Raw genomic sequence first — 26,324 nt, forward strand, 5'->3', positions numbered from 1 at the left:
GGAGAAACCAGTATATCAGCCTCTCCCTCCATATTACTTGCACACACCAACTGCTGGAGTCCTGCCAGGCTGTAGGCCCGTCCTCTGGTCCCCATACCAAGCACCATGACATAAGCGTGCCTAGGCCGGAACAGGCAGCCACTCCGGTATTCTGGGCCCCGGCTGCCTGAAACAGTTCTGAACCTTTTTGATCGTATGCCAATGTATTAATCCCTTGCACCAAAGTCTAAATTACTGCATGATTTGTGCGCCAAAAACACAGAACCTGCGCCAGAATTAATGAACGCTCCCTTTTGCATTGTGTATTAATATGATACTTGAACTCCCCTCACCAGGGCAATGTTTGATCGCTGGCAAGCCGTCACCATAGGTTCTGTGTTTCAAGGACGTTTGTCTCCATCCTTTTGATCTATGTCCAAAAACGATGGCTGTGCTTACTGCTGAGTCATAACATGACATCCATTTATTACACCCCATAGTACAGTATACCTGCAGATAGGCTGACGCCACACTACGCTTGTAGCTTGCAGATTCACCACTGTATACTCCCTGCATTTTATTTGCAGACCTGCAGAATCAAGACGCTAACCAGACTGCAAAGTCATTATCCTGGTAACACTGCAATCTCCCTTCTCCAGACTCTGCGGCCCATCGGTAGAAGTAATGTACTGCCAGAACTGCATAGTCATGTATCCCTGGCATCACACAGAGCCAATGTCATTGTTTTATATATTCATTATAACATATGTACAGCCTGGGGATATATAATACTACAATCATGGTTGTGCCCTTAGAATCACTATAGAATTTGAGCTTGCATCTCTCAAAACCTCCGTTCATCAAATCTCTAATATTTGGTGACACCAACAGGTGCTGCTCTTGTGCTTCTGCTCCCACTTGGCACAAGATACTTTATAAACCCACAGCCTGTCCTAGACACATCCTTCCATTACTAGTCCAATAATTGTCTCCAGAATTTGTTTAAGAGTCTTCAAAAGTCTTGTTAAAGTATTTTGTTATTTTGTAGTACCAGTAGAGAACAGGTTAAACGTGGCCGAGCTGCTTCCTGCCTGATCAGTATGGATGCGGAGTGACATCACAATTCAGCAAAGGATGGGAATAATGAGGAGGAGGGGAGGCAGCGCTGAGTGTTTGGAAGCAGTCACCACGCACAGAGATCTGCAGTCAGAAGCCAGCAGCTCAGGCGCCTGGTCCCCCTGCCCTGACACAGCTCTGTATGACTGTCACCAAGGTAAGATGAGCCAACGCTGATGTATGCGGAAGATGGAGAGGGAGGGGAAGAGCCTGGGATGAAAGAATACATACAAGCATGTGCGTATCAGCATCCTATCCATCTGGATATCCTTCATTATAAAGGAATTTCCAATCTCTGGAGTAAATATTATGTTTAATGGGGCAGTAAAGTACATTACATGGGATACGGGAAGTCATTGCGGTTATATCCATGGACTTTTGAGACTGCGGAAAGCTTCTGCAGCTCTGTGATCCCACAACACCCATCCATACAACAGACTGCCCAACAATCAGCCAGTAATCTCTTGGATGGGGTCCCAGCAGAGGATTAATCAGGGGATATCACATAATACCGCTTTACACGGACTCTTGTCTTATAGGCTCCACAGCTCCCCGGTTAATCTTTAGACATCTGTAGGGAGAACACATGGAAATCTAACCAAACCATTTGTGCAACCTGCTGCTTAAAGCTTTGTGACGTGGGGGCGTGGGTGAGGAATAGCTAAATTATATGGAAGGGGGGATAGTTTGAAAAACGCAGCAAATTGTAGTGGATGTTCGTCAAGTTGTAATAAACTGGGCTTAACATAACGGGGGGGGGGGGATTTATTATTGTTTTTGTGCCTGTTTTTTGTCGGGCAATCCTACGATTTTTTATTTTGCACTTGTTCCAATAGTTTTGTGTTGGCGCCACAAAACACTCAAGCTTTTTTTTTTTTTGTCGATCAATTTGGACACAGTTTTTTTTTTCTGACACTTTTCCTGCACTTCTAGTTTATGGCGCACATTTAGACAAAAAAAAGCAAGTCTACCAACTTCTGAACCCCTGCATGAATGTGGAGTGTTATTCCCGACACCCATTTTTTCTTCTTGCCATGTGTCAAATATATTAGAGCCAAGTGCCACAATGCAAAACCCCAGTACAAAACACTGCTAAAGTCCGGCAACCATGTGCCACAAATTAATAAATTCCCCCAAATTTGTATTAGAAACATTATAGTTAGAAACTGGTAGAAGACTTGTAATAAGATGCGATGGATCATGCTATGCTGACACTGACTTGAATTTGGACAAAAAATGATGAAAATTTTAGTAGGTTTAGTAAATCACATTCTTGTTGATAAGTACAGCTCTAGAGAAGAAAAAGACATTTTCCCATTTCTTCGCACATTAAAATTAAAGAGGACCTGTCACTTCTCTTGATATGTCCACTTTGGTAAATACTTGTTTCCTTCATATAAAAACAATTCTGGATCATCTGTTCATAGAACTTTATTTTGTTTTGGCCGCCATCTGTCATTCCACCAAAAAATGTCTTCATAAAGAACAGAAGGAGGAGAACAGATAGTGTTCTATCTGCAGGCAGCATGTTATAGAGCAGGAAGAGCTCAGCAGGTTGTCTATAGTGTCCTATCTGATCTGCAGGCAGCATGTTATAGAGCAGGAAGAGCTGAAGAGATTGTACATAGAGCTCTATCTGCAGGCAGCATGTTATAGAGCCATAGGAGCTGAGCATCATTGTACATAGTGTCCTTTATGCAGGCAGCATGTTATAAAGCAGGAGGAGATGAGCAGATTGTACATAGTGTCCTATATGCAGGCAGCGTGTTAAAGAGCAGGAGGAGATGAGCAGATTGTACATAGTGTCCTATCTGCAGGCAGCATATTATAGAGCAGGGGGAGCTAAGTAGATTGTACATAGTGTCCTACATGCAGGGAGCATGATATAGAGCAGGAGGAGCTGAGCAGATTGTACATAGTGTCCTATATGCAGGCAGCGTGTTATAGAGCAGGAGGAGATGAGCAGATTGTACATAGTGTCCTTTATGCAGGCAGCATATTATAGAGCAGGAGAAGATGAGCAGATTGTACATAGTGTCCTTTATGCAGGCACCATGTTATAGAGCAGGAGGAGATGAGCAGATTGTACATGGTGTCCTATTTGCAGGCAGCATGTTATAAAGCAGGAAGAGCTGAGTAGATTTCTGCTGTTAGTATGTTATAGAAAATTAGTATTTCATATGACATAGTCCCCAGTTTATGTGGCATCATGGAATCGTTCTATATTTTTCAGTGGGATGTAAGTTTGTGGCGCAAGGGATTAATAAATTGGCGCACAGACTGAAAGATTTAGTACTCCCTAGATCAGCTTTTAGCTGGGCTATTTTTGCGCTTCAAAAAGGAGAAATAGAAGCGCCGAATAACTGATGGATTCACCAGCGGCGCCAAAATTTTGCACCCAAAAATAGAACGAGTCGAGAGTGTCTAAAAACGCCAATATTATGGTGCCGACACTTCATAAATTCAGGCCCAAGAGGCGCAGAGAGGAGAAAAAAAACCGCCAGTTTTCCGTTTAACTGGTGATAATAAAGGCCCCTGATGTGTGTACTGCACTACTGTATATGTTGGCCCTTTGACATCAATAGGAAGCAAACAGAAGGCCTGGACCCTTATAGTATACAATTCAGCTGAGCCACAGAAAGCACAGCAGATGGATAAGCGGGTTTAGGACACAACAGCTGATCCAGGGAAATATGGATGGATTTAATGGGACGGCTTTCTGATTTATTAACTATGGAAAAGGAACAGTCAGGGAATTACTGGTTTAAGACATAAATGTATTTAGGAAGGGGAAGGGTGTCAGCAATTGTATGGAAAAGCAGGAGGTAAGTGATTTATGAATCAGGCAGAGGAGACCAGTTATGGGATGTTATAGTTCAGCATTGTATTGTGTACATGCATCTTGTGTTTTATGAAAGTTTTGCACTGGGCTACATCTGAAGAGACATGGAAGAGTGAATGGTGGGTACTGGGTGTGTAAGATTGAATTGAGTTAGAATAAATTGTTAAAAAGAAAAAAAAAACTAAAATAGTAGCTAACTATAGTAACTATATTAGAACAAGTCTGATTCGTCTCTATCTCTCCTACTAGAAATGAATAAATAAAATTAATAACGCCCAGTCACGCTGTCCAATCAGTTCTAATATTATTAGACCAAAGGGTAAAGGTTACACCCAGTCGTCAATTTATCAATAACAACACAGCTTTAATATTAGTACTGTTCTCACGTCACATAGAGAACTCAAATAGTTGACTCTCTCCTCTCATTGAAGACTTTGTGGGCCGACAACCATAAGTCAGAAATGTGTAGTCAGGGGGGATGGGCAACTGTGCCAATTTTGAATTTCTGTCCCAGGCAGCTCAATATCTGATTCTGCCTGGAGAATATTTTGAGATGCAAGAATATAGAAAGTAGTGTAGGTGCAGGGTGGGGAAATAATAATAATAATAATAATAAATTAATAAAATATATTATATATTATATATATAATAAAGTGCAGTATTTCCTTTCCTAATCCTTTTTTCAGATGATATATTTTTCCCTGTATCTCATACTAGACACATATCTGGGCCCATATAATAGTCTCCAGTTCTAGAAGGAATCTGTTTTACCATAAAATGTTTCTAGTCAGCAAAGGGCGATAGAGACCTCTCAAAACTAATGCAAGTTGCAAATAACTTTCACATTGAAGGGAATCTGGCAGCTGTTTGGATCTACTCTAGTATTTAACCAAAAGTTACTCAGAACAGAACCAGGGGCGTAACTTGAAAGGGGTGCACAGAGTGCGGTCGCAACCGGGCCCAAGAGGCTAAGGGGGCCCATAAAGTGTCACTTTCACATATGAGAGGACTAGTACTATAACCACTACATTATAGTCGGGGGCCTAGCACAGACTTTGCACTCGGGCCCATTACCTTCAAGTTATGTCACTCCTCAGAACAGTGGGGAGGGATTGTCCATCACAGCTCACAGCAAAGTGCTAAGAGAACAGCAGTGTGAGGACATACTCTCAGTGCTTTTGGATAAGTTACAATCTAGAAAAATGAATCCAGTGGCGTAACTAGGAGAGGCAGGGCCCCATAGCAGACCTCTGAATGGGGCCCCACTTCCCCCTTAATATGTATATAATGGTGTACATCCTCCATTCTTTAGTTTGTCAGGTTGGATGATGGGGCCCCCTGACACTGGGGCCCCATAGCAGCTGCTATGGCTGCTACCGTTGTAGTTACTCCCCTGTATGAATCCTTATCCAGCCCTGCCACTACCAACAACATATAAGTTATGATTAAATATATCTTAAAGGCTCCTGTTTAATACCTAAATATATCTCAAAAGCTCCTGCCTAATACCGTCTGCAGATATAAAAGGTCAAACTGCTTATATAGGTTAATTAGTATCATAGTTAGTTTTAGGGACATATGCATATTACTTGAGCGCATATTCCTAATGTACGGTATTATATGTACATGCCTAGTTGTAGTGTTGCAGTATATAACACACTTATATTCTACTGACAGCACCAGTGCCAATGTTCCCTGCAATGCGTGCCGGTTTCGAAAGAGTTAATGCGTGTTAACTCCGTGCTGCACTTGCATTAATTAAAACGCTAATAACATGCCAAAGGCACTCTGGGTTTCTTGGTTGTCTAACTATTAGTACATTCTTAATCCCTAACTTTAACCATTTGGTTATCCCCATCATGCAGAATGTAAAAATTCATAAATTGGTTAATGGTTTTAAAAGGGATTTTCGAAGAAAGATGCCCCCACCGGAGGTGTCTTGTCACCTTGAATATTTCAGTGTATAAGTAAAGTACATTGGGAATACTGCAGTGGGGAGGTTTCTTGTAGCAGTCTGCAGCAGTCAGGCAGAAGAAGTGACATCATGTAGGATCTATAAGGTGACATGTGCTATGCTTGTATATCCAGTACCTGGCAGAACAATCATTATACATCATCATTAACCCTAATTGCTGTCTATAAATAGTGGTTGGGGTTTATCGGAAAATTTCACTCTCTGCTGATCAAATATATTAGGGAGCTGTCATGTTTTTCAATGACGCTGCTTATTTGAGCATATAAAACCTATCCAGACAGGAAAAATGAAGAAAGCGGGAGCACCCGGGAGTTAATCATCAGCCATTAACAATCAGACCTCATTACTTATGTATGAGCAGGGCATTTTGTTTATGGAAAAGTAGATGTAGAAGGTTTGGTTATGCCCCTGCTTTCCCATTGTCAAATGATTGCAAGGTCATTGCTTAAAGGACTTAATTGAAGGGCTAAATATATCGTGTCCTTAGCCACAAAAAGGCATATTTGCTAGAAGTATTTGGGTGGAGACTCTGGGGATTGGGTAAATTAGTATGTACGTTATAATTGGAGATATAGATGCAGCTCAGTGATCGCTGCGTTAGACTCTAATGTCTGGGAAGTATTTATTATAATCTATGATAAAGGGATTGATATAGAAGGACCTAAAGGGATTCTGCCAGCTCACAGATCACCCCATCAGTAAGGACATCAATATTTAGGTCCCTTTATAAGCTTTTCAGACATACCATTGTCATTCTATATAACATTCTATTTTTTATTTATGAAAACAAAATTTTTGATTTTTGCGAAAAATGCAATAAATTTAAGGTCATACTTACCACAGAGGTAAGCAGCTGATATGGGCCTTGGCTCAAGCTTACTTGATTACTCAACCAAGGCCAGTGCCAACACTGGGCATACCTGGGCAAGTGCCGGGGCCCAGAGCTGCTTGGGGGGCCCACATAAGGCTGTACTTAAGGAATCCATGGGGTGAGGAGGGCAGTATCTAATGCATCTATAGGGTGTGAGGGGTTTTATATAAGATAACCATGTGGGGATTGTTTAGGATGATAAACGAGGGAATATTTTTGGAGCAGGAGACTGTTTTAGTTTCTGAATTGTTAATCCCACCCCGTGAGTTCACTGCAAAGAGGCCTACTGAGGCTCTTTCGCCCAGGGGCCTACTGAAATCTGGTACCAACCCTGTACTCAACATCTGAAGGTATTGTGACCCTGAGCATTACATTCATTTTCTATAGTAACCACAGGGTAAGCAAAAAAGGGAGGGTGACATGTCCGATGCTACTTACTAACTAGAAGAAGGAATGAGTATTTACATACACCAAGAGGGGGGCTTTTTTTGATTCTTTCGCAGGAAAAAGTTTTCAAATCTGCATACACAGTGGATTTATAAGTAGACCTGGCATAATATTATACCCATGTAAAAAGCTAATGAGATTTGGTATCTGTGATATTCTATATCTGAGATATTCTATAAGATCGGATGGTAAATTCATTTCATTTCATTTCAATTCAATTCATTGTCTATTTCTGATTCTGTTGCCTGGACTACTACAACTCTCCACTATGTGGTAGTTGCAAAGTTGACTTATCCTTTAAATATCTTAGAATCTATACTTCTTGGTTGAGTCCAGTTAAGAAGGGGCATCCTCAGGAGCATGATTATTTCCCATATATTTATTTATATTTTATACTTGGCCAGATTATCACTGCACACTCAGGAAATCATAAACTAAAGGAGAGGTGGCCCAAAAAGTATTTAGGAGTGGGGGCAGAGGATTGTATAGGAATATAGGAGAGTGGTAGTCCAAAGAAGTGTGGGGAGAGAGGTAAATGGTCTATTGGAGGGCACAGGGTGTCATAATGTATGGGAGATGCTTCGCAGTATAGAGGACTGGGAACACAATTGGCAATTGTCCTGAAGAAGTTGGGTCGTAGGGGCACATGCATCATAGTTTTTCAGCTGCCACTTATTCAAGTTTCCTGAAGTTGGCTAACTGAAGTTTTTTCCCTTTGTGATACATGTGATGAGTTGCCTGTTTAGTCTCACTTCTGCAACTTTTTGCTTCGGTGTGGGACTTTTTAGCCCGTAATTGTAGTTTTGAAAGTAAGTCTGGGGGGACATGTATCTTTATTTTGATCTGTTTTTTTTCTCTACTTTTTGTGGACTTTTTAGATTCGCCGCTGGTTGTGTCTACTGCAGTGTTCCTTAATGTATCTTTCCAAAACAGATGTAGACTAATTAGAGACTTTTTGGGTGCAAAACTAAGTACAACTGTACTTACTTTAAAAAGTTGTAAACTGTGAAAAGTCGCACTAAAAGTTGCACAAAAAAAGAAAAAAAAGGCAATAGGAGTGATACATGTCCCTCGTAATCTAGTTACGGTATATGTTTCACCCATTGTTAACACTGACAAAATTTCATAACAAGCACATCCTGGGAGTATAAGCAGGCCTCTGATGGGGGCTTGTTCAGACCCAGTGCCTAGGGCCCTGGTTTAGATGTCAGTGGAGCGACATGTAGGAAAACAAAATGTCCACACTCTTACAACACTTCAACAAGGTAAAAACTGTCTTTGATCCATGTAAATTACATGCAGGGCAATGCAGGGGAGTGATTTGATGGAGAGTATACAGTCACTTTATAGTTGGGGGCCCTGGTATATATTGTGAATGGAGTCCCAGGCGCTCTACTGTGATACCACCCATACATTAGCTGTCTAATCCTATTGCTGAAGGCTCAATCTTAGCCATAAGGTCTTCAGTAAATAATTTATTAACAATAATTATTCTGAAAACAATGACATCTGGGACCTATATGTAACAAAATGGCTAAACATAACAAATATATTCCTAGCACCCGTCAGAGAAGGCGGCCGGGATGATCATAAAAAGGTACATTCTAGCACTCAAAGGATCAGTCAAATGGCACAGCATAGCTGGCAGTATCATAAATTAATAATTTCAAGCTGGATGAGCTGCGGTCAGCCCTGGAAATGTGGCCAACACATGGAGCGGTTTCCCAATCCAAATTGAGTTGTCTGAATAGGCTCGTAGCAAAAGACACAAATAGGAAATGCTGACTCAATGGCAAAGGTTGCCACAACCCTATGTGCATTATCCCCTACATCCGTAGCTGCTGAGACATCTGCACCTCATTTCCAAATCTTCTCTTTACTGTGTGCCAATAAAGAAAAGATCCCTGCCAAAGGAGTTTTCCGATAACTTTCCTTAGGAAAATAGTCTTTCTGAAATAGGGTACTGGGTTTACGGATAAGGGGTTGTCAAAGCATACAATTTATATATATCTATATGTATTTATATATATATATATGTGCCTGTGCTTTAAAAATGATTTTATAAAGATGTATATATACAGTATATACATCAAAGAATTTTTATTCCCAGACAACCTCCTTAAGTCTACATCAGGAAACATAAATTCACTAGCCAGAATAGAGGGTGGCTACACGTGAGTTACAATCACACACAGTATATACACAACCTAAATACATACAGCATATACATACAGTGCCAAATGCATACAGCATATACACAGACATCCAGTATATACACATCACATGTGCACACACATATAGAGCATATACACAACACATGTGCACACACATATAGAGCATATACACATCACATATACACACAAACATACAGCAAATACATAAATAATGACAATACCATATACAGACATCAAAAATATGTGCACACATATAGTATATATACAGTACACAGTTACTGTATATACATACCTGTTACCACAGATATCGGGGCCCCCTGACACTGCGGGTCCTATAGCAGCTGCTGTGGCTGCTACCACTGTAGTTATGCCCCTGCTACAAAGAGGCTATTATCCTGGAACGATCAATGAAATACATAAACAGCCCATTGATATCAATGTCAATATTTAATTTGTGGTGGCGCTATTACATACCCCATCAGATACGAGATTATTTCTGGGGGCCCCAACAATAGTTGGTGAAGCTTGGCCAAAATATCTCTCAAAATCTCAGACAATCTCGATTGACGAGTATTTTGTAATAGTTTCTGAGCTGCAGGAGCTTTTCTGATCCATTACAGAAACACTGCATTATATTCCCCATTACTTTATATCCATTAGCAGATCTATCAGCATTTCCTGCATATCTCTTGCAGGCGCATTTTGCATGGACAGCAGAACTTGCAGGCACTTAGTAATTTGCTTCTTAGACTGCAAATGTGAATGGTGGAGACGTATAAAGCTGTTTAGAAGAAACCTACCATCATGAATACAATGTACCCATGCATGCACAGTAATTTGGCTCAGTGCTGCGCTGTAGGGCTGCTAACAGAGGAAAGACTTAAGAGGCTACAGGGGCGTGGTGTAGCCCTATCCCAAAGCGCTCGCCAGGCTTTATACCCCAATAGCCTCAGAGGTTCATTAGCATAAATGTGCACATTGTAATGTATGAGGAGTAAAATCCCCATATACTGCCATACTGTAGTATGGCACTATATGGTAGGATCAATCAGACAACCTAGGGTTAAAGTACCCTAGGGAGTCTGAAAAATAGTAAAAATAAAAATAAAAAAAAAGTTAAAAAAAACTAAAAATTCTAATCCCCCCCCATTCCCTAGAACTGATATAAATATAAATAAACAGTAAAAATCATAAACACATTAGGTATTGCCGCGTACGAAAATGCCTGATCTATTAAAATATAATAACTGTTTTACTGCGTTTAACCCCTGTAACTTTGGATCGCGTCCAAAGTCAAAACTGGCACTTTTTTGCCATTTATAAAAAGTGATCAAAAGGTCGTACAGTCCTAAAAATAATATCAATTAAAACATCATCAAAAGTCGCAAAAGATGACACCACCCTCAACTCCATACAACGAAGTATGAAAAAGTTATAAGCACAAGAATACGGCAAAATAAAAAAAAAATTTTTGTACATGAGGTTTTAATTTTTGTAAATGTATGAAAACATTATAAAACCTATACAAATTTGGTATCCCTGTAATCGTATTGACCCAAAGAATAAATTAGATGCGTCATTTGGGGCGCACAGTGAAAGCCGTAATATCCAAGCCCACAAGAATACGACACAAATGCGTTTTTTCACCATTTTCACTGCATTTGGAATTTTTTTCCCGCTTCCCAGTACATGGCACGGAATATTCAATGCAATCACTATGAAGTGCAATTTGTTACGCAAAAAACAAGCCGTCACACAGCTTTTTACGTGTAAAAATAAAAAAGTTATAGATTTTTGAAGGTGGGGAGTGAAAAATGGAAATGAAAAAACGTGAAAAGGCCCGGTCCTTAACCGGTTAAGAGTGATGTTTGCATTAACAGTGAGGATGAGGAGGAAAACATATTGATTACCTATTTCCCATGGTTCTTGGGTACTTCTGTTTTTTGGGACTGCGTCAGGTTACGGGCTTGCTTCAGCCGCAGCAAATGACTGGCCTCCTTGGACCAGGGGACAACACTGGAAGTGATGGCTTGTAGTCCGAGGTGGCTGCTCATTGATTGAAAAGGTTTCGGGACTTCTGGCCGGACACCAACCCAAAAAACTGAAGTTTTTGCCACCCCAGCCCCCAAGGGTTTTTTCAGATTCACCTCTATCTATAATTCTTAGTTCTGTCTGATTTTGTGTCTGGAGGCAAGCTGTTATAATGTCTCCCGTACACTACACAAAGAAAGTAAAGGCAACTCTATAAGGCATTCTTTCTCACTTACTCAAAAGCCAGATGTTATAGGGATTTTACATGAACGTACCTACCTCCTTTCTCCCTGTTCTCTACAGACTCCTTTTTACCTATAATCTGATACCTCTGCACTTGCAGTCAGTCTTGGGAGGCCAAGTTGGATTAAGGTGAAATTTCAGAGTTAATGTCAGTTTGGGGAAGGAGTAAGATTCAGATAAATTACGATTAGTAATAACCTTTTTTAATTGATTAAATGTGTTAAAAATTTTATATACAGTATTTAATTGCACTATTGATTTATACATAGTTTGTTGGAAGGATAGACTACTTTATGAAGATCCAGGGAGTTATTCTGACTGCCATATTAAGGGTCAAGAAGGAATATTTTCCCTGTTTTAAGTCGTATGTATACAATCAACATTGTATAAATTAATAGGTTGGACTTAGATTGGACCTTATTTACTATGATACTATGAAACACAGTTATGGTTTTTTAGCAGGGCCTAACAACATTGCCATAAGGGATGCGGCGGGTTGTGGAGCCGTGCCCTCCATGGCTCTACAATCTACTGCACCCCCTATGGCAATGTTACCCATTATATTCTGCTACATAAACATTACGGCTACATTTTGCAAATTGCAGCTTTCTTTTACGTAGTGCAAACCCTTCTGACTGCCACCTGAAATGATAATCTTCTCTTCCAGCTTTGACGTTGATAGGATAAGCCTCTTAGAGGTGGAGGGAGATAAGAGAGAACCATGGGTCAGGTCTTAGTGTGAGGAGTCAGTAAAAGATAAGCAGGTAGGTGGTTCACTTACCCCCGTCTGCCAGTGATTGCTCTATTTTACATTTTTACATGGGCATACATTTAGAGTTTGTAAAGACTCAGAACAGGTAACTGGCACAGACTCAGTTGATCTTCATCCAAATGTTATCTCTGCAGATTTTTTCAGCTACAAGGTCTGGAAATTTCCACTTGTATAAAGAATGAAAATGAAGCGGTCAAAGGAAATTAGATACTAAAGCGTGAAGCTCCCTGGATGGGGAATTAGCTCTTTAAGCTGCTTTATTTTTGTGAATGACTAAGGTTTTAGGTTCAGTTGTGAAGCACATACATTATAATGGCTTATTGTGAAGGACACCCTTTTATTGCAGAAATCATGTGGAAAAGGACATATCTGAATACCCAGTGAGTAAGGGGCATAAGGGGCATCTTTTAGGCTATGTCCTTAACATGGTCGCCATCTTGGAAGCCGTCATAATGGATTGAGTTTTTCCATTGGAAAAGTGGTCGCCTAGTATATGAGTGAAGACCAAAATCGTCTCAGAATCAGAAAGCTCTTGTGGTACAAAAGTTATCAACACCAAAATTTGCTACAATATCCGGGAACATTCCCTGCCATATACAGCTACTTGAAAATGTGACCAAAGCTCTGGACATAGTTTGCAAATCTGACTTTAACAATTGATTTTGTGAGACAATTCTGTTCTTAATTAATGGAATTTCCCATTGGAAAAGCTTGCCTTTCATCAAGTATGAAGGCTTTAAACATGGTGTCCATGTTCTGGATTTAATTCTTACAACCAATTACAAGAATATATCTTATACATTATTTTCTATCCTCTATGACAGCGATGGCGAACCTTTTGGAAACAGAGTGCCCAAACTACAACCAAAACCCACTTGTATGTCGCAAAGTGCCAACATGACAATTTAAGCAGTAACTTACTGATCCCTGTTGTATCACAGGTTTTAATCGTATTGGCGTCCTGAGTTCACCAATACAATAGAAAGATGATGGAGAAATTTGGATTGTAGCTTCCCTCCAGGGTCCCTTGAAGAGGAAGGATCAGAGGACCCAGAACAGGAGCTCCAATGACAATCCATCTCTATCCACACCTTCTCGCTTCTCGTGTAGTCCTAGCAGCCAAGGATGTTGCTTTAAAATAGTGAAAATAGTGCTGAGCACGTCCTGGGCTATATTGGACTGCAGGAGAAAGCATTGAGTCGTATCTAGCAAACTATGTGTTGGGGTGAAGTCCTGCGTGCCCACAGAAAGGGCTCTGAGTGCCACCTCTGGCACCCGTGCCATAGGTTCGCCACCACTGCTCTATGAGGAATTGTGTTCTGGATTTAGCCTAAAAGACAGGCTGGGGCAATCCGATGTGTCATTTCAGATTTCAAATTGGGGTCCAGGAGCTTCAAGTGACACTTCCGGTGATAACCCAATGGGTATTTCTCCAAAAAGATAAAGGGAAAATGTTAATTCTTTGGACCTTATTAGAAGCAGATGACTTTATGATCTTGTTGTGAAAGCAGATGTGAGACTGTCATTAAGGGCACATTCACACGAGCATAATGGGGACCGATATCCCACCATTTTTTTAAGGATTCTTATATCACTCTTATTGCCAAAAATCTCCCTAGCTATAGGTGAGACACAATGGGGGGCATTTATCAGGGCTTGCCAGAAAACTTGCATAGAAACACTTATTTGGCATGTAGGGGCATGGCCAGCACGGTGGGTCCATGACACGCGCTTGTGCACTACCGACACCATCCAAACATTTTCCTTGAATTTGCATGGTTTTTGCACAAAACTATATTAGCTAGCCACTGTTATAGTTTTGGCAAATAGCGCAGCCATCCGCTGGATATATCAGGAGGGCTAAACCTCACGATGGTGCTTTCTCCATATGCCAGCACTAAATCTCCCCCAATGTATGTATAGAAAAAGCGCTTTCATGGCGTATAGAAGTAGAGTATTACGGTGTAGTAGACTGTGTACTGTGTCAGTAATTTGCTGATTATGAGAGATGCTCTATGGCGATGCTGCTGTGTGGATGTCAGTACTAACCCCAGGAAAGCACTTTAATAGGTTATTTCTTCAGGGATCTTCTAATACAAGTATATAGTGACCAAGAACATTTAGGACCAAGGTCTTTATAAACCAGAACTGACCCGTGTTTTAGAATTGACTTAATTCTATTGATTTTCAGCTTTAGAAAGTGGGGCAGTCGATGAGCTTTGCTTGCAGCAATGATGGTTTAGTATACAATCCATATCATGACAAGAGGGTGTAATGTCTGCTGTTGTATGAGGTCTATTTTTCTTGTGCACACTATATAGTATTATGGATTCAATTCAGAATTTGGGTGCACAAGGCTGCACTGAGCCAGTGATACATTGTATAAAACGTACAGTATATTGCTGTGTTTTATGGCGCTGTAATAGGGCTGCCATAAACATGAATTGTAAGTACCTGTACCTCTGTGGGTCTTCTTTTTCATTTGTTGGTATACATTATTCTGTCTGACTTTATACCATTCCAACACAACACAAAAAATGATACCATGCTGCAGTCCTTGTTATGGTATTATTCTCCCCTAAAAGCTCCAAACCTCCAGGACTTGATACCATATAGCAGTACAAAAATTACTCTTTACTTCTCTCTATGATGTACTGCATCTATAGGGTCTTTCAATATTAGATGGTGGGGGGACACCGGGAACTGCACCGATCAACTGTTCATGGTAGCTGAACTTAAGCATTGGTTATTAAAGTTGTTGGCCACTCTTTTACATAAGTTGTACATGTGCCCTAACTGCCTTAATAATAATACCTGAATGTTCATCAAGTGATTCAGAAGTCCTGCTACTTACTTTTGAGTTGTATGCAGACACTCTGTGATTCTTTGTTTTCCATGTGTGAGCACTGATGAATACAAAGAACTGTAGCAAACTCCCTTCCCTCTGCCTGTGTCTCTCCGTGAGGAAGGGGCAGTGAAAAGAGATGCACAGTGGGTGACACCATGGAGCAGTGAGAGAAAGGAAGTAGTGTAAATATGCAAAGGCAGCATGGTGAAAAGGATGAAGCTACCAGGGAAGGTAAAGGACATGTGAAATTTATCAGAGTAGAGTCATATTTTGCATGAGTTGAGTCAAATTTAGACATTAGTCATTTCAGACACCTCTAATTGTGGTTTTATAGTACCTAGCAATATGCTTTTGTATGAGTCAAATATTTCAAATCAAAACAGGTTTCTGGTAGAGAACTAGAACTAGAGAAATCAGGTGCTGCACACCTACAAAGTGAGTGAGCAGGAGCACCCCTCCTCCCCAAAGCATTTCATGTTCATCAATTCAGCGCTACAGAGGATTCAATAGGAATTAAGTTAAAAAAAAGACAATTGTTGCCCAACTTTTTTTTGCAGAGCAAGTTAGAAAATGCAATTAGCCTGGATGATTGTTGCAATGGACAAACCTTTAACTTCCTCTGCATTAGTTCTTACATAGGAGGCCTCCCTTGTCATAAAGATATCGTACACACTTGACTGAATGCAAAGTCCCAAGAGAGGAAAATCCCATATGATCACAATGTCAATTATTTGTGAGTTTCCTGCACTTACTGTGCAAGTGTTTAAGTGCCTGAAGAGGGGGATGTCAGAGTGATATCAGACTATTCAAACTAGTATGGTCAGGTCTGACCATGACTACAACATCAGGCTTGGATTAGTACATTGAGCAAAAATAAAGTGTAAAATGTCATTTGACTTATCCGTTTTAGTTTATGGAAGTTTTACTCATGAAATGTCAAGTGCTGTGTCCCTGGTGATGGGGTTAACTATAAAAAAACCCAAGCCATGGCTTGAGGGTCCAAAACATTGGTGGTATGCAGTCAATTTTTCCAGACTGTTTGTTAAAATTAGGAGAGATCCCAGTATTATACATCGTCAGTGGCATAACTAGGAGTGGCAGGGCCCCATAGCAGGCTTCAGCAGGGGCCCCCCTTCCCAATGAAAATTATACATATTTGTATACTCACACATGCAAGTTACATTCACACATTTGCACATATGTATAGCATATGCACACACATACAGTGACATTTACAAACACAGAGCATATATACACACACATACAGTATATGCAGACGCCATACACCATATACACATACAGCATATTCACAACAAAGATGCAGCATATATACATCACATATATGCTACATACATATTATGATGTACAAAGTGCAGCATAATATGGATATAATGTTGCACATCCACCACTCTTTAGCGTGTCAGGTTGGATGCTGGGGCCTCCTGACACTGTGGGCCTCATAGCGGTTGCTATGTCTGCTACCACTATAGTTACGCCCCTGTACATCGTCAGGAAGACAGTGCTTTAAATTTTACTCCAGAAGATGACAATACAATATAACCTAGTTTTACAGCTATGGCAGACTCCCTGCTCAGCTATTCAGATCAGAACCAGAAATATAAAATCCACCTTTGTGTGTCCCTACAAACATACGGTAACTTAAAACTCTCATCCCTAGGTAAAAAATAGTGTCACTTAGAGCCGCACACAAATTTTTAGATATCCATCAGTACTGTTGTGGAGCTCACATGATCAATGAATGCAGTATTAGTGTGCAGGTTCATTGCCAGGGATTTACAGAACCAAAAATATGTTTTTACCCTAACCTTCAAATAACTAAAATATTCTGAAAACAGTCTATCTACTATGCTTCATTTCTAACAAGGCAGCTTAGATACAGCAGCTCATCTCTATATACAATAAAAGGTTAGTAATCTTTTAAGGTGGGACATATCTCACAGCTTGAGTCATAAATCTCAGTGCATAGAGTAAGGCCAAAGGATTTATGTTGCTTAAATGCACATCGAAGTCTGACACGGTCAGTGTTTTAAGATTCTCCATATTTTTTAGTGGATTAGAAACAGAAATATAAGGAAAGGACACTGCTCTCTGTAACATGTGTCGCTTCCAGGAGCAGAAAAGCAAGTTCATTGCATCTTTTAGGCTGCTGACAGATCAACTTCTTAAGCGTTTGTGTTTTCTGTAAAAACAACGTCAGGTTGGCAGTGTTCCTGTATCTCCATGGTATATAAGCAGCTGGATACTTTGCCTTGTTCTGAGAAATGGCTGCCCTCAGCCTGCAGTCTTTTCTGGCTGACTGTCAGCGTTTGGCACAGATCTGAACAGCCCCCTCACCCAGCTGCGGTCTTATAGAGGGCTGTGAATAGGATCTTTCTCTGTCTTCCCTTCTGCACCAGCTTCTGTTCGCTCTGCCATCATGAGAAGCCTTTCATAACATGCTGCTTTAGAGACAAGACAAGAAGGGGGTTGCTTGTTGTCAGCTCTCACATCGGAGCTAATTTCATATTACAGATCGAGAACTGATGAGAGTAAGGCCCTACACATGGAGTATGAATTAGAGGAGGCTTTATTCATCCTTCATTCCTCCTGTGCACTCATCTGGCAGGCACTAGGGCAAAACAGACAATTACAGAACCAGAAATAGACTGAGGTCAGACTGATTCATGTTTTTATATGTGAGAACTCAAGGGAAAGCCACAGCGCCACTATTGTAGATGGCTGATTACGGTATTACAATTGAGTGAAGAGTGGCACTGCTTCTGAATACAGACATCTTTCCTAGAAACCAGGAAAAGTGCCAACATCTACTCTGCTTTAGCCAAGACATTTAAATTTAGGGCTGCAAATTGAATCTTCACTTTGGATAAAGAAAAATGTAGCCAAGCATCACAAAGTATAGTACATGCATAGATGCAAGTGCGCGCATGGTTGTGGTCATGAGCCAAGTGTGACCAGACTCATTAGGATTTCACACGGATCACACGCTTGCTTAAAGACTAGAAACAATTTCACGGGAAACCAGCTGACCTCCTATATGTGTGCGATGTGGGACAAAAGTGAAAAGGCTGGTGCACAGAAAACACACAGAGAAAACAAAGTTAGTTACCTCAATACAGTGGTTAAAATCCAATGATCAGAGTTTAGTGAATCGAATTGGACTACTTTAGTGAAGTAATATTGAATCAAAATTGCATGAAAAATTTGACTTGGCACAATTCTGAACATCCTGGTGATTTGTGACAACAATGGGGGTCATTTACTAAGGGCCCGATTCGCGTTTTCCCGACATGTTACCCGAATATTTCTGATTTGCGCCGATTTTCCCTGTATTTTGGCGCACGCGATCGGATTGTGGCGCATCGGCGCTGGCCTGCACGCAACGGAAATCGAACGAAAACCCGACAGATTCGGAAAAACCGCTGCATTAAAAAAAAAAAAAAGTGTCGCGGGCGCTTACCTTCACCAGGAATAGGCCGATGAACTTCAGTGCATACCGGCAGGCCTCGGCAGACTTCAGCGCAGCAGCGCCACCTGGTGGACGTCGGAGGAACTACCTTAGTGAATAGCCGGAAGACCCGAATGGGCCGGGTAAGTAAATCTGCCCCAATGTTCTAAGACCTGGACGTCGTGGAAGGCATGATCTTCCAGCATGGCTTTGTGTATGACGTTGCGGCAGAATTTCTGCAAAAGCAGCAATAGCAGCTGCTATGGGACCCGCAGTGTCAGGGGGCCCCATCATCTCCCCTGACACACTGAAGAAAGGAGAATGTGCACCATTAGATACATATTGGGGGTCATTTACTAAGGGCCCGAATCGCGTTTTTCCGTCGGGTTTCCTGAATATTACCGTTTTTCGCCGAATTGCCCCGGGTTTTTGGCGCACACGATCGGATTGTGGCGCATCGCCACCGGCATGCATGCAACGGAAATCGGGGGACCAGACCCGAATCAGCGTCGGGGAACCCGCCGCTGGATCGCGACTGGACCAGGTAAGTAAATATGCCCCATTGTGCTGCACATTTTACATCATAATATGTACCTAACTATGCACATCTTCCACGGTATACAGTATGAATCGTCAGCGCAGATAAGAAATGTCGGGGGAGAAAAAGGGGACAGCATAATGACAGGACTAGGGATCTCTCATTTCTATATCCTGCCATGTACTTCCCCCATGTGGTCAACAGCTACTGGGTCATATCTCTGTAAGTGTATAAATGTATATATCAGTGTATAAATGTGTGAGTATACAAATATATATATATTTCTTCTTTCTTCTGAGGAGGTAAGGTGGCCCCACACAGAAGTCTGCTACGGGGCCCAACCTCTCCTAGTTACGGCACTGGATAGATAATAGATAGGAGACACTGTAGATAGATAGAAGATATATAGATTAAAAGAGCAATACATCATCTGCCCACAAAAGTCCACATGCAGTGGGCCCCTTTAGGAGAGAGGGCCCTGGGCAAATTCCTAGTTTGCCGTCCCCTAACCCGGCCCTGTCTAGAGTGAAAGTCTGCCAGTCCCTATAGACATTCAATTATCAGACATCTAATGTGTGCTGCAGCTTTCATGTCTCCGTGGTCTGCTTGAGCTGTCATTTCTCCATGCTGTGATGGCTACAGAGTCTATTAAGTGTATAGCTGCTCATGGAAGGATAGCAAAAGTTATTTTCTACTAATGCATTGGATAATAAACGTCTCTGATGCCTGAGACTGGAGCAGTAGACAGTGATAGCAGTGTTGTCTTTCTTGCTTCACAATAGTGCTCTTGTCCTACGGTCTCCTCTCAGGTCACGCAGGACTGGTGCTCATCTGTACAGGACTGAGGATGCACTGTCATTGTCTGAGCAAATCAAGGATACAAAGCCAGCGCAGTATACAGAGTCAGCGTCTAGGGATACAGCTCATTATGGATGGCAAATATACAGGATTTTCTTCACCTAGAGACATAGCTTTGTCATATAATGGCACAAAATCCTAAAAATTCTTAGTCTTATACACAACCATGGTGTCCTTGGCCCACCTTTGACCTTGTCCTGTTCTAAGAACTTTTTCAGAAAGCTGTAAAAATGAGAATGTGGCACTTTTTTTTGTTGTAACCAACTTCCATTCCGTAGTATAAGAAGAAAAAGTAATACAAAGACAGTATGACTCAATCCCAATGGGTGATGTTGGATACAGTATATAGTGGGAGGGATGGGTGATGTCTATGGTGCGGTATGTGGGAAATACAACCTTTGTTGACCGCTGTGTAGGATATTTTCCCAGGGATGTGCTAAAACATACAATATGAAAAATGTGTGATAGCTCAGGGCAGGGTCTTACTATTTGTGGGGGGTCCTTCATCCCGCTGTGTGGATCATTGTGTTTCACATCACTAACAGGAAGGCCAGTCCTGACGATGGCAGGCGGATGAGCAAAGAGACAACTGTGGGTCTGATAAATGGAATATTAAAGAGGGCACAGAGGAAGGACTGTCTAAATATAGCCCTGTACATTTGGGTGGTTGTAGTATATTTTGGTATGGGGTCATGGCAGAATGTCATCTAATAAATGGTTAATGTTTTGTGTCAGTGGGAGATGCTACAAAGAGAGGTCCATTCATTGTAAGGAAGATTGTAGGAAGGGGAGTAACAGGAGGGAAAGGGGTAAAAGACAGTGAAGCTTTTGTCACCCCTCACCCTGCGGCACACTGAATTCTTGAACATGCCTGTGATACAGACAACGCTTTCATTTGGGGGTGATTAGGGTTAGGACTAAGCTGACCCTAGGCCACATGCTTGAAGTCATATAGTTTATAAGATACCAGAAAGCTATTATCCTATATTTATAGCAGCAGATGAAGAAATGGAGATGCTAGTCTGAGAAATGTTATGTAAACATAAAATTATGTAAGTGGTCAATGGCCAAAATGGGAATAGAGTCTTAAAGAAAGCCAAAGTTTTCTTGGAAGTAGAATGTCTAAAATTCATCCATGGATGGAGAACATTAGGTACGCCATTTTAAAATTCTATGGTTTCTTGTATCAGGAGAAAGGGAAATTTGGTCCTTAAAAGGTCTTAAAATCAGGTACCAAAGCAAACAACATCCAGAACTCTCATATCTTCAGGAATAAAAATCCATCATCTTTATTCAGGTCATCCTAAAAAAGTAGGTGTATAAAGGGAATGCAGCGCCAGGGACCTACGTGTTTTTGGAGTTATACCTTACCATGAGGTCTGTATTGTAATTAGGTCATTGCAACAGCTTGATTTTCTTTTTTTCAGCTGTAAATGGTTGATTTATTGCATGGCCTAGTTGTGGACAAGATTTGTATTTTAGATAAATGACCAAACATCTATCTCTTGATTGTCTTGGTATACATAGGAGTTCATGGTTAAAGGAAATCTACCACTTTACAAAAGTAAAAAACACCTTCACATATTCACTACTCTTCTCTTCATCTTGATCCCGGCGGTGATCTTCGCTAGACTTGGCATTTCGTGATCACTTAGAAAAAAGACTTATAAAAAGCAGCTGGGGCTCAAGGACGAGATATCCGGTGCACTGGGCTGCTAATTATTCTGGCCTCTCGCACCTCCCTCCCCAATGACGTCACATGAGAGGCTGGAATTCAGGCCTCCTGTGTGATAAATGCCTCATGTTGGAGAAGAGGTGACTTAGCAGCCCGGAGCGCTGGACATTTCATCCTTGAGCTCTGGCTGCTTTTTATAACTAGTTTTTCTAGGTGATATAGGCGTGTGAAGCTTAGCGAAGACCAACACCGAGATCAAGATGAAGAGGAGAGTAGATAAGTATGTGTAGGTATTGTTTACTTTTGTAATGTGTTAGATTTAATAGAATCACAAATTATCTCCAATTAAAACTAGCCATGCTGCCATGTTCTTTTTAGATAAAAGAGACAGCCTCCTGGCAACATACATGTAAAAGTGGTTGGCCACTTTACCTCATGCTTTTGTAGTGTGTGGGGGCAGGATATTAGGTAATTTACCAATATACATCTATTAATAGTTCTTTCTTTCCACTTTCTTGATATGTAAAGTGAAGCCTCCTGTCTTTTACCTCATCAGCCGTACATTCCTGACCAATGGCTGCGATCTTTAACTGGCCCTTCATTTGCGGCCATTTCATGGACAGGATTATGTGGCTGATGAGGTAAAAGACAGGAGGCTTCACTTTACATATCAAGAAAGAGGAGCAGAACTATTAATAGATGTATATTGGTAAATTACATAGTATTCTTCTCCCCCACACTTACTCACAGGACCGGATTAAGGGTGGTGTGGGCCAAACTGGTGGGGGCCCTTCCAACAATGTTTTTGGAAGTATACAGCCTGCCAGCCCCCTGTAGTATATAGCCTGCCAGCCCCCTGTAGTATATAGCCTGCCAGCCCCCTGTAGTATATAGCCTGCAGCCCCCGGTAGAACACAGCCACCAGAACCCTGTAGTGTGCCGCCACCAGCCCCCTGTAGTATATAGCCTGCCAGCCCCCTGTAGTATATAGCCTGAAGCCCCCTGCAGAATACAGCCACCAGCCCCCTGTAGTATACAGCCATGAGCCCCCTGTAGTACACAGCCACCAGCTCCCTGTAGAATTTAGCGGCCAGTCCCCTGTAGAAAATGGCCACAAACTAATAAACTTCATCTATTGTAACGAAAGAAAAAAGTCGGCAACAGCTCACCCACAGACGACAGTGAAGATCTAGTGTGAACGTCCTCCAAAGCCGGGTGCACGGTTACCCCTTGAGTGCTGGTCCGGTATTCCAGGGCAAGTCAGGCTTGAAATTGAGGAACAGGAGAGAGGGCAGGGAAACCAGCCCAATGGAACTCCACTACTTCAGTTAAAACTTCATCCAAAAATGTATTCTTTGTTTAAAAAATATGCATATCCAAAAGGGAATACAGGCAGTCCCCCGGGTTACATACAAGATAGGGTCTGTAGGTTTGTTCTTAAGTTGAATTTGTATGTAAGTCGGAACTATATATTTTATCATTGTAATCCGAGCCAGAACTTTTTTGGTCTCTGTGACAATTGGATTTTAAAAATGTTGGGTTGTCATAAGAATAAGGATTAACACTAAAGCTTCATTACAGACACCTTTGATAACTGTTACTACTGATCATTGTAGCCTAGGACTAAAGTACAATAAATTACCAATATCCAGAGGTCCGTTTGTAACTAGGGGTCGTATGTAAGTCGAGTGTTCTTAAGTAGGGGACCGCCTGTACATAGATACAAAAAAAGACAAAAATAATAAGACAAAAGACAGCAACGGTAACGGGTTTCGGACTTCTACATATCAGTCCTTAGTCTTAACTTCATACTTATCTCACCTTCTCTTCCAGTGATCCCACAAGGCTGCAGGCTCTTCCTCGCTCTTCGGGCAGCCGCTGGCCACTGAAGACACAGCTGCCATAGCTGGGGGAGATTGCTGATGCACTGTTTTGGCGGCAGCATGCGTCGATCAGACGCCGACAGTGTGGCGTCATCACTTGCCACCGGCGTCCCATCACAACCTGCTGCGGCCAAAACAGTGCATCGGTGATCTCCCCCAGCGATGGCAGCTGTGTCTCACTAACACAGCGGACATCCTAGACCCCTATGTGTGAAGCGGGCGGCCACTGGCTGAGCTCAGTCGCTGACTGTTGGAAACTTTTGGGGGCCCCTTAAAAATTGAAAGTGGTGGGGGCCCCGGGGCTCAAGCCCCAGGAGCCCCTCCTTTGATCCGGCCCTACTAACACACACATTACAAAAATCATGAGGTCAAGTGGCCAGCACCCATATACACTGAAAGGCTCCAGTCTGGTCCCCACTGAAACCCTAACTCAGAAAACCGTCAGAGAAGCCATAATAAATGTTAGCAAAGAAAAAAAAATATTTTATTTAATACAAAAGTGCCTACGGAATGATAGCTTTATTGGCTAACCAGAAAAAAAATTTATTGAATGCAAGTCAACATATATGTTCAGTTTTTTTCTTTTTTTCAAAGATTTTCAAAAATCAGTCCCAGGGTCAACATCTGGAAAGAGTTTGTATGTTCTCTCCGTGTTTGTGTGGGTTTCCTCCCACACTCCAAAAACATACTGGTAGGTTGATTAGATTGTGAGCCCCATTTGGGACAGGGAACAATTTGGCAAGCTCTATGTAGCGCTGCATAATCTGTAGGCTCTATATAAATGAAGAATTATTATTATTATAAGCAAAAAATACACAATTCCAACACCAACACTTTACTCAAAGATGGACATCTTATGTAGAAAGAAGCACCTAGCATCTAATTTACATAATGAGTTCAAAATGAGAAAATAGATTGAGATCAAAACAAAGCATAAATCCTACCATGATGATCCAGAGGCCAAAAATAAACTCTACAAGGCTGATGCCAATTGGTCCCGAAATAGGGAAATATATTTTCCTGACCCCAAATATGGCAATCAAAAGAAAGAAGAATCAAGGGCCTCCATGATAAAACTGTGTTCAGGCAGTCCCTGTGTTATGTAACAGATAGGTTCTTTAGGTTTGTACTTACTGTATATACTTGTGTATAAGCTGAGCTTTGAGCACAAAATATGTGCTGCAAATCCTCAACTTATACTCGAGTCAATACTTACATACTCACCCTCCGGCGGCCCCGATACACAACGCTGCTCCCCCGATGTCAATGCGGCTCCTCTTCTGTCTTCTCTCTTCGGTAACATCCTGCAGGGCGCGGCCATGTTTCTTCCCGGCTGGCGCATAGTATGACATCAGCAGCGGCCGCGTCATACTATGCGTCTGCCTGGCCGGGAAGAGCTTGACCGCGCCCTAAAGGATGTTACCCAAGACAGGAGCCGCGCGGACATCGGGGGAGCAGCGCTGCGCATCGTTGCCGCCGGAGGGTGAGTATATAAGTTTATTTATTTTATTTAGTGCTGGGCTGGCTATATACTACTGGGGGCTGGCTGTATACTACACTGGGCAGGCTGGGCTGGCTGTATACTACTGGTGGCAGGCTGGGCTGGCTGTATACTATAGGGGGCAGGCTGGGCTTGCTGTATACTACATAGGGCAGGCTGGGGTGGATTTATACTACTGGGGTAGGCTGGGCTGGCTGTATACTACCGGGGGCAAGCTGGGATGGCTGCATACTACTGGGGGCAGGCTGGGCTATCTGTATACTACCGGGGGCAGGCTGGGCTGGCTGTATACTACAGGGGCAGGCTGGGCTGGCTGTATACTACACAGGGCAGGCTGGTCTCGCTGTATACTACACGGGGCAGGCTGGGCTGGCTGTATACTACTGGGGGCAGGCTGGGCTGGCTGTATACTACTGGGTGCAAGCTGGGCTGGCTGTATAGTACTGGGGGTAGGCTGGGCTGGGTGTATACTACTGGTAGCAGGCTGGGCTGGCTGTATACTACTGGGGGCAGCCTGGGCTGGCTGTTTACTACTGGGAGAAAGCTGGGATGGCTGTATACTATATGGGGCAGGCTTGGCTGGCTGTATTCTACTGGGGGCAGGCTGGGCTGGCTGTATACTACTGGGGGCAGGCTTGGCTGGCTATATACTACTGGGGACTTGCTGGCTATATACTACTGAGGGCTTGCTGGCTATATACTACTGGGGGGGTCTGTGATCAATGCATTTCCCACCCTCGGCTTATACTCAAGTCCATAGATTTTCCCACTTTTTGGTGGTAAAATTAGAGGTCTTGGCTTATACCCGGGTCGGCTTATACTCCAGTATATACGGTAAGCTGAATATGTATGTAAGTCAGAACTGTATACTTTACAATTGTAAATCTAGAGAAGAAAAAAATTGTCCCTGTGACAATTGGATTTTCAAAATTTTTTGCTGTAATGGGAAGGATTATTAATAAAGCTTCATTACAGACGCCTTACAGCTGATCATTGCAGCCTGGCACTATAGTAACATCCAGAGATCTTCAACAGAGGTCACAGGGGGCAGAGAGGTCTGTCTGTAACTAGGGGTTGTCTGTAAGTCGGGGACTGCCTGTATATC

At 42.0% G+C, this 26,324-nt stretch overlaps 1 protein-coding gene across 2 annotated transcripts in view; it reads left to right on the plus strand.

Annotated features, from left to right (window-relative positions):
• Positions 1-1,096: 1,096 nt before the first annotated feature.
• Positions 1,097-26,324, plus strand: part of CORO2B (coronin 2B) — a 42,118-nt gene continuing 16,890 nt past the window's right edge. Inside the window, exon 1 of one of the 2 annotated variants that reach the window (XM_072148730.1) lies at positions 1,097-1,332. Coding sequence is in view for 1 of the 2 variants with exons in the window: in XM_072148729.1 (XP_072004830.1) it covers positions 1,238-1,252 (15 nt within the window). In the remaining variant the exon portion in view is untranslated. The remainder of the gene's footprint in view (positions 1,333-26,324) is intronic. The other variant, XM_072148729.1, reaches the window with a different exon arrangement.

This window comes from Engystomops pustulosus, chromosome 4 (genome assembly GCF_040894005.1).
Source record: "Engystomops pustulosus chromosome 4, aEngPut4.maternal, whole genome shotgun sequence".
NCBI classification, from domain to species: Eukaryota; Metazoa; Chordata; class Amphibia; order Anura; family Leptodactylidae; genus Engystomops; species Engystomops pustulosus.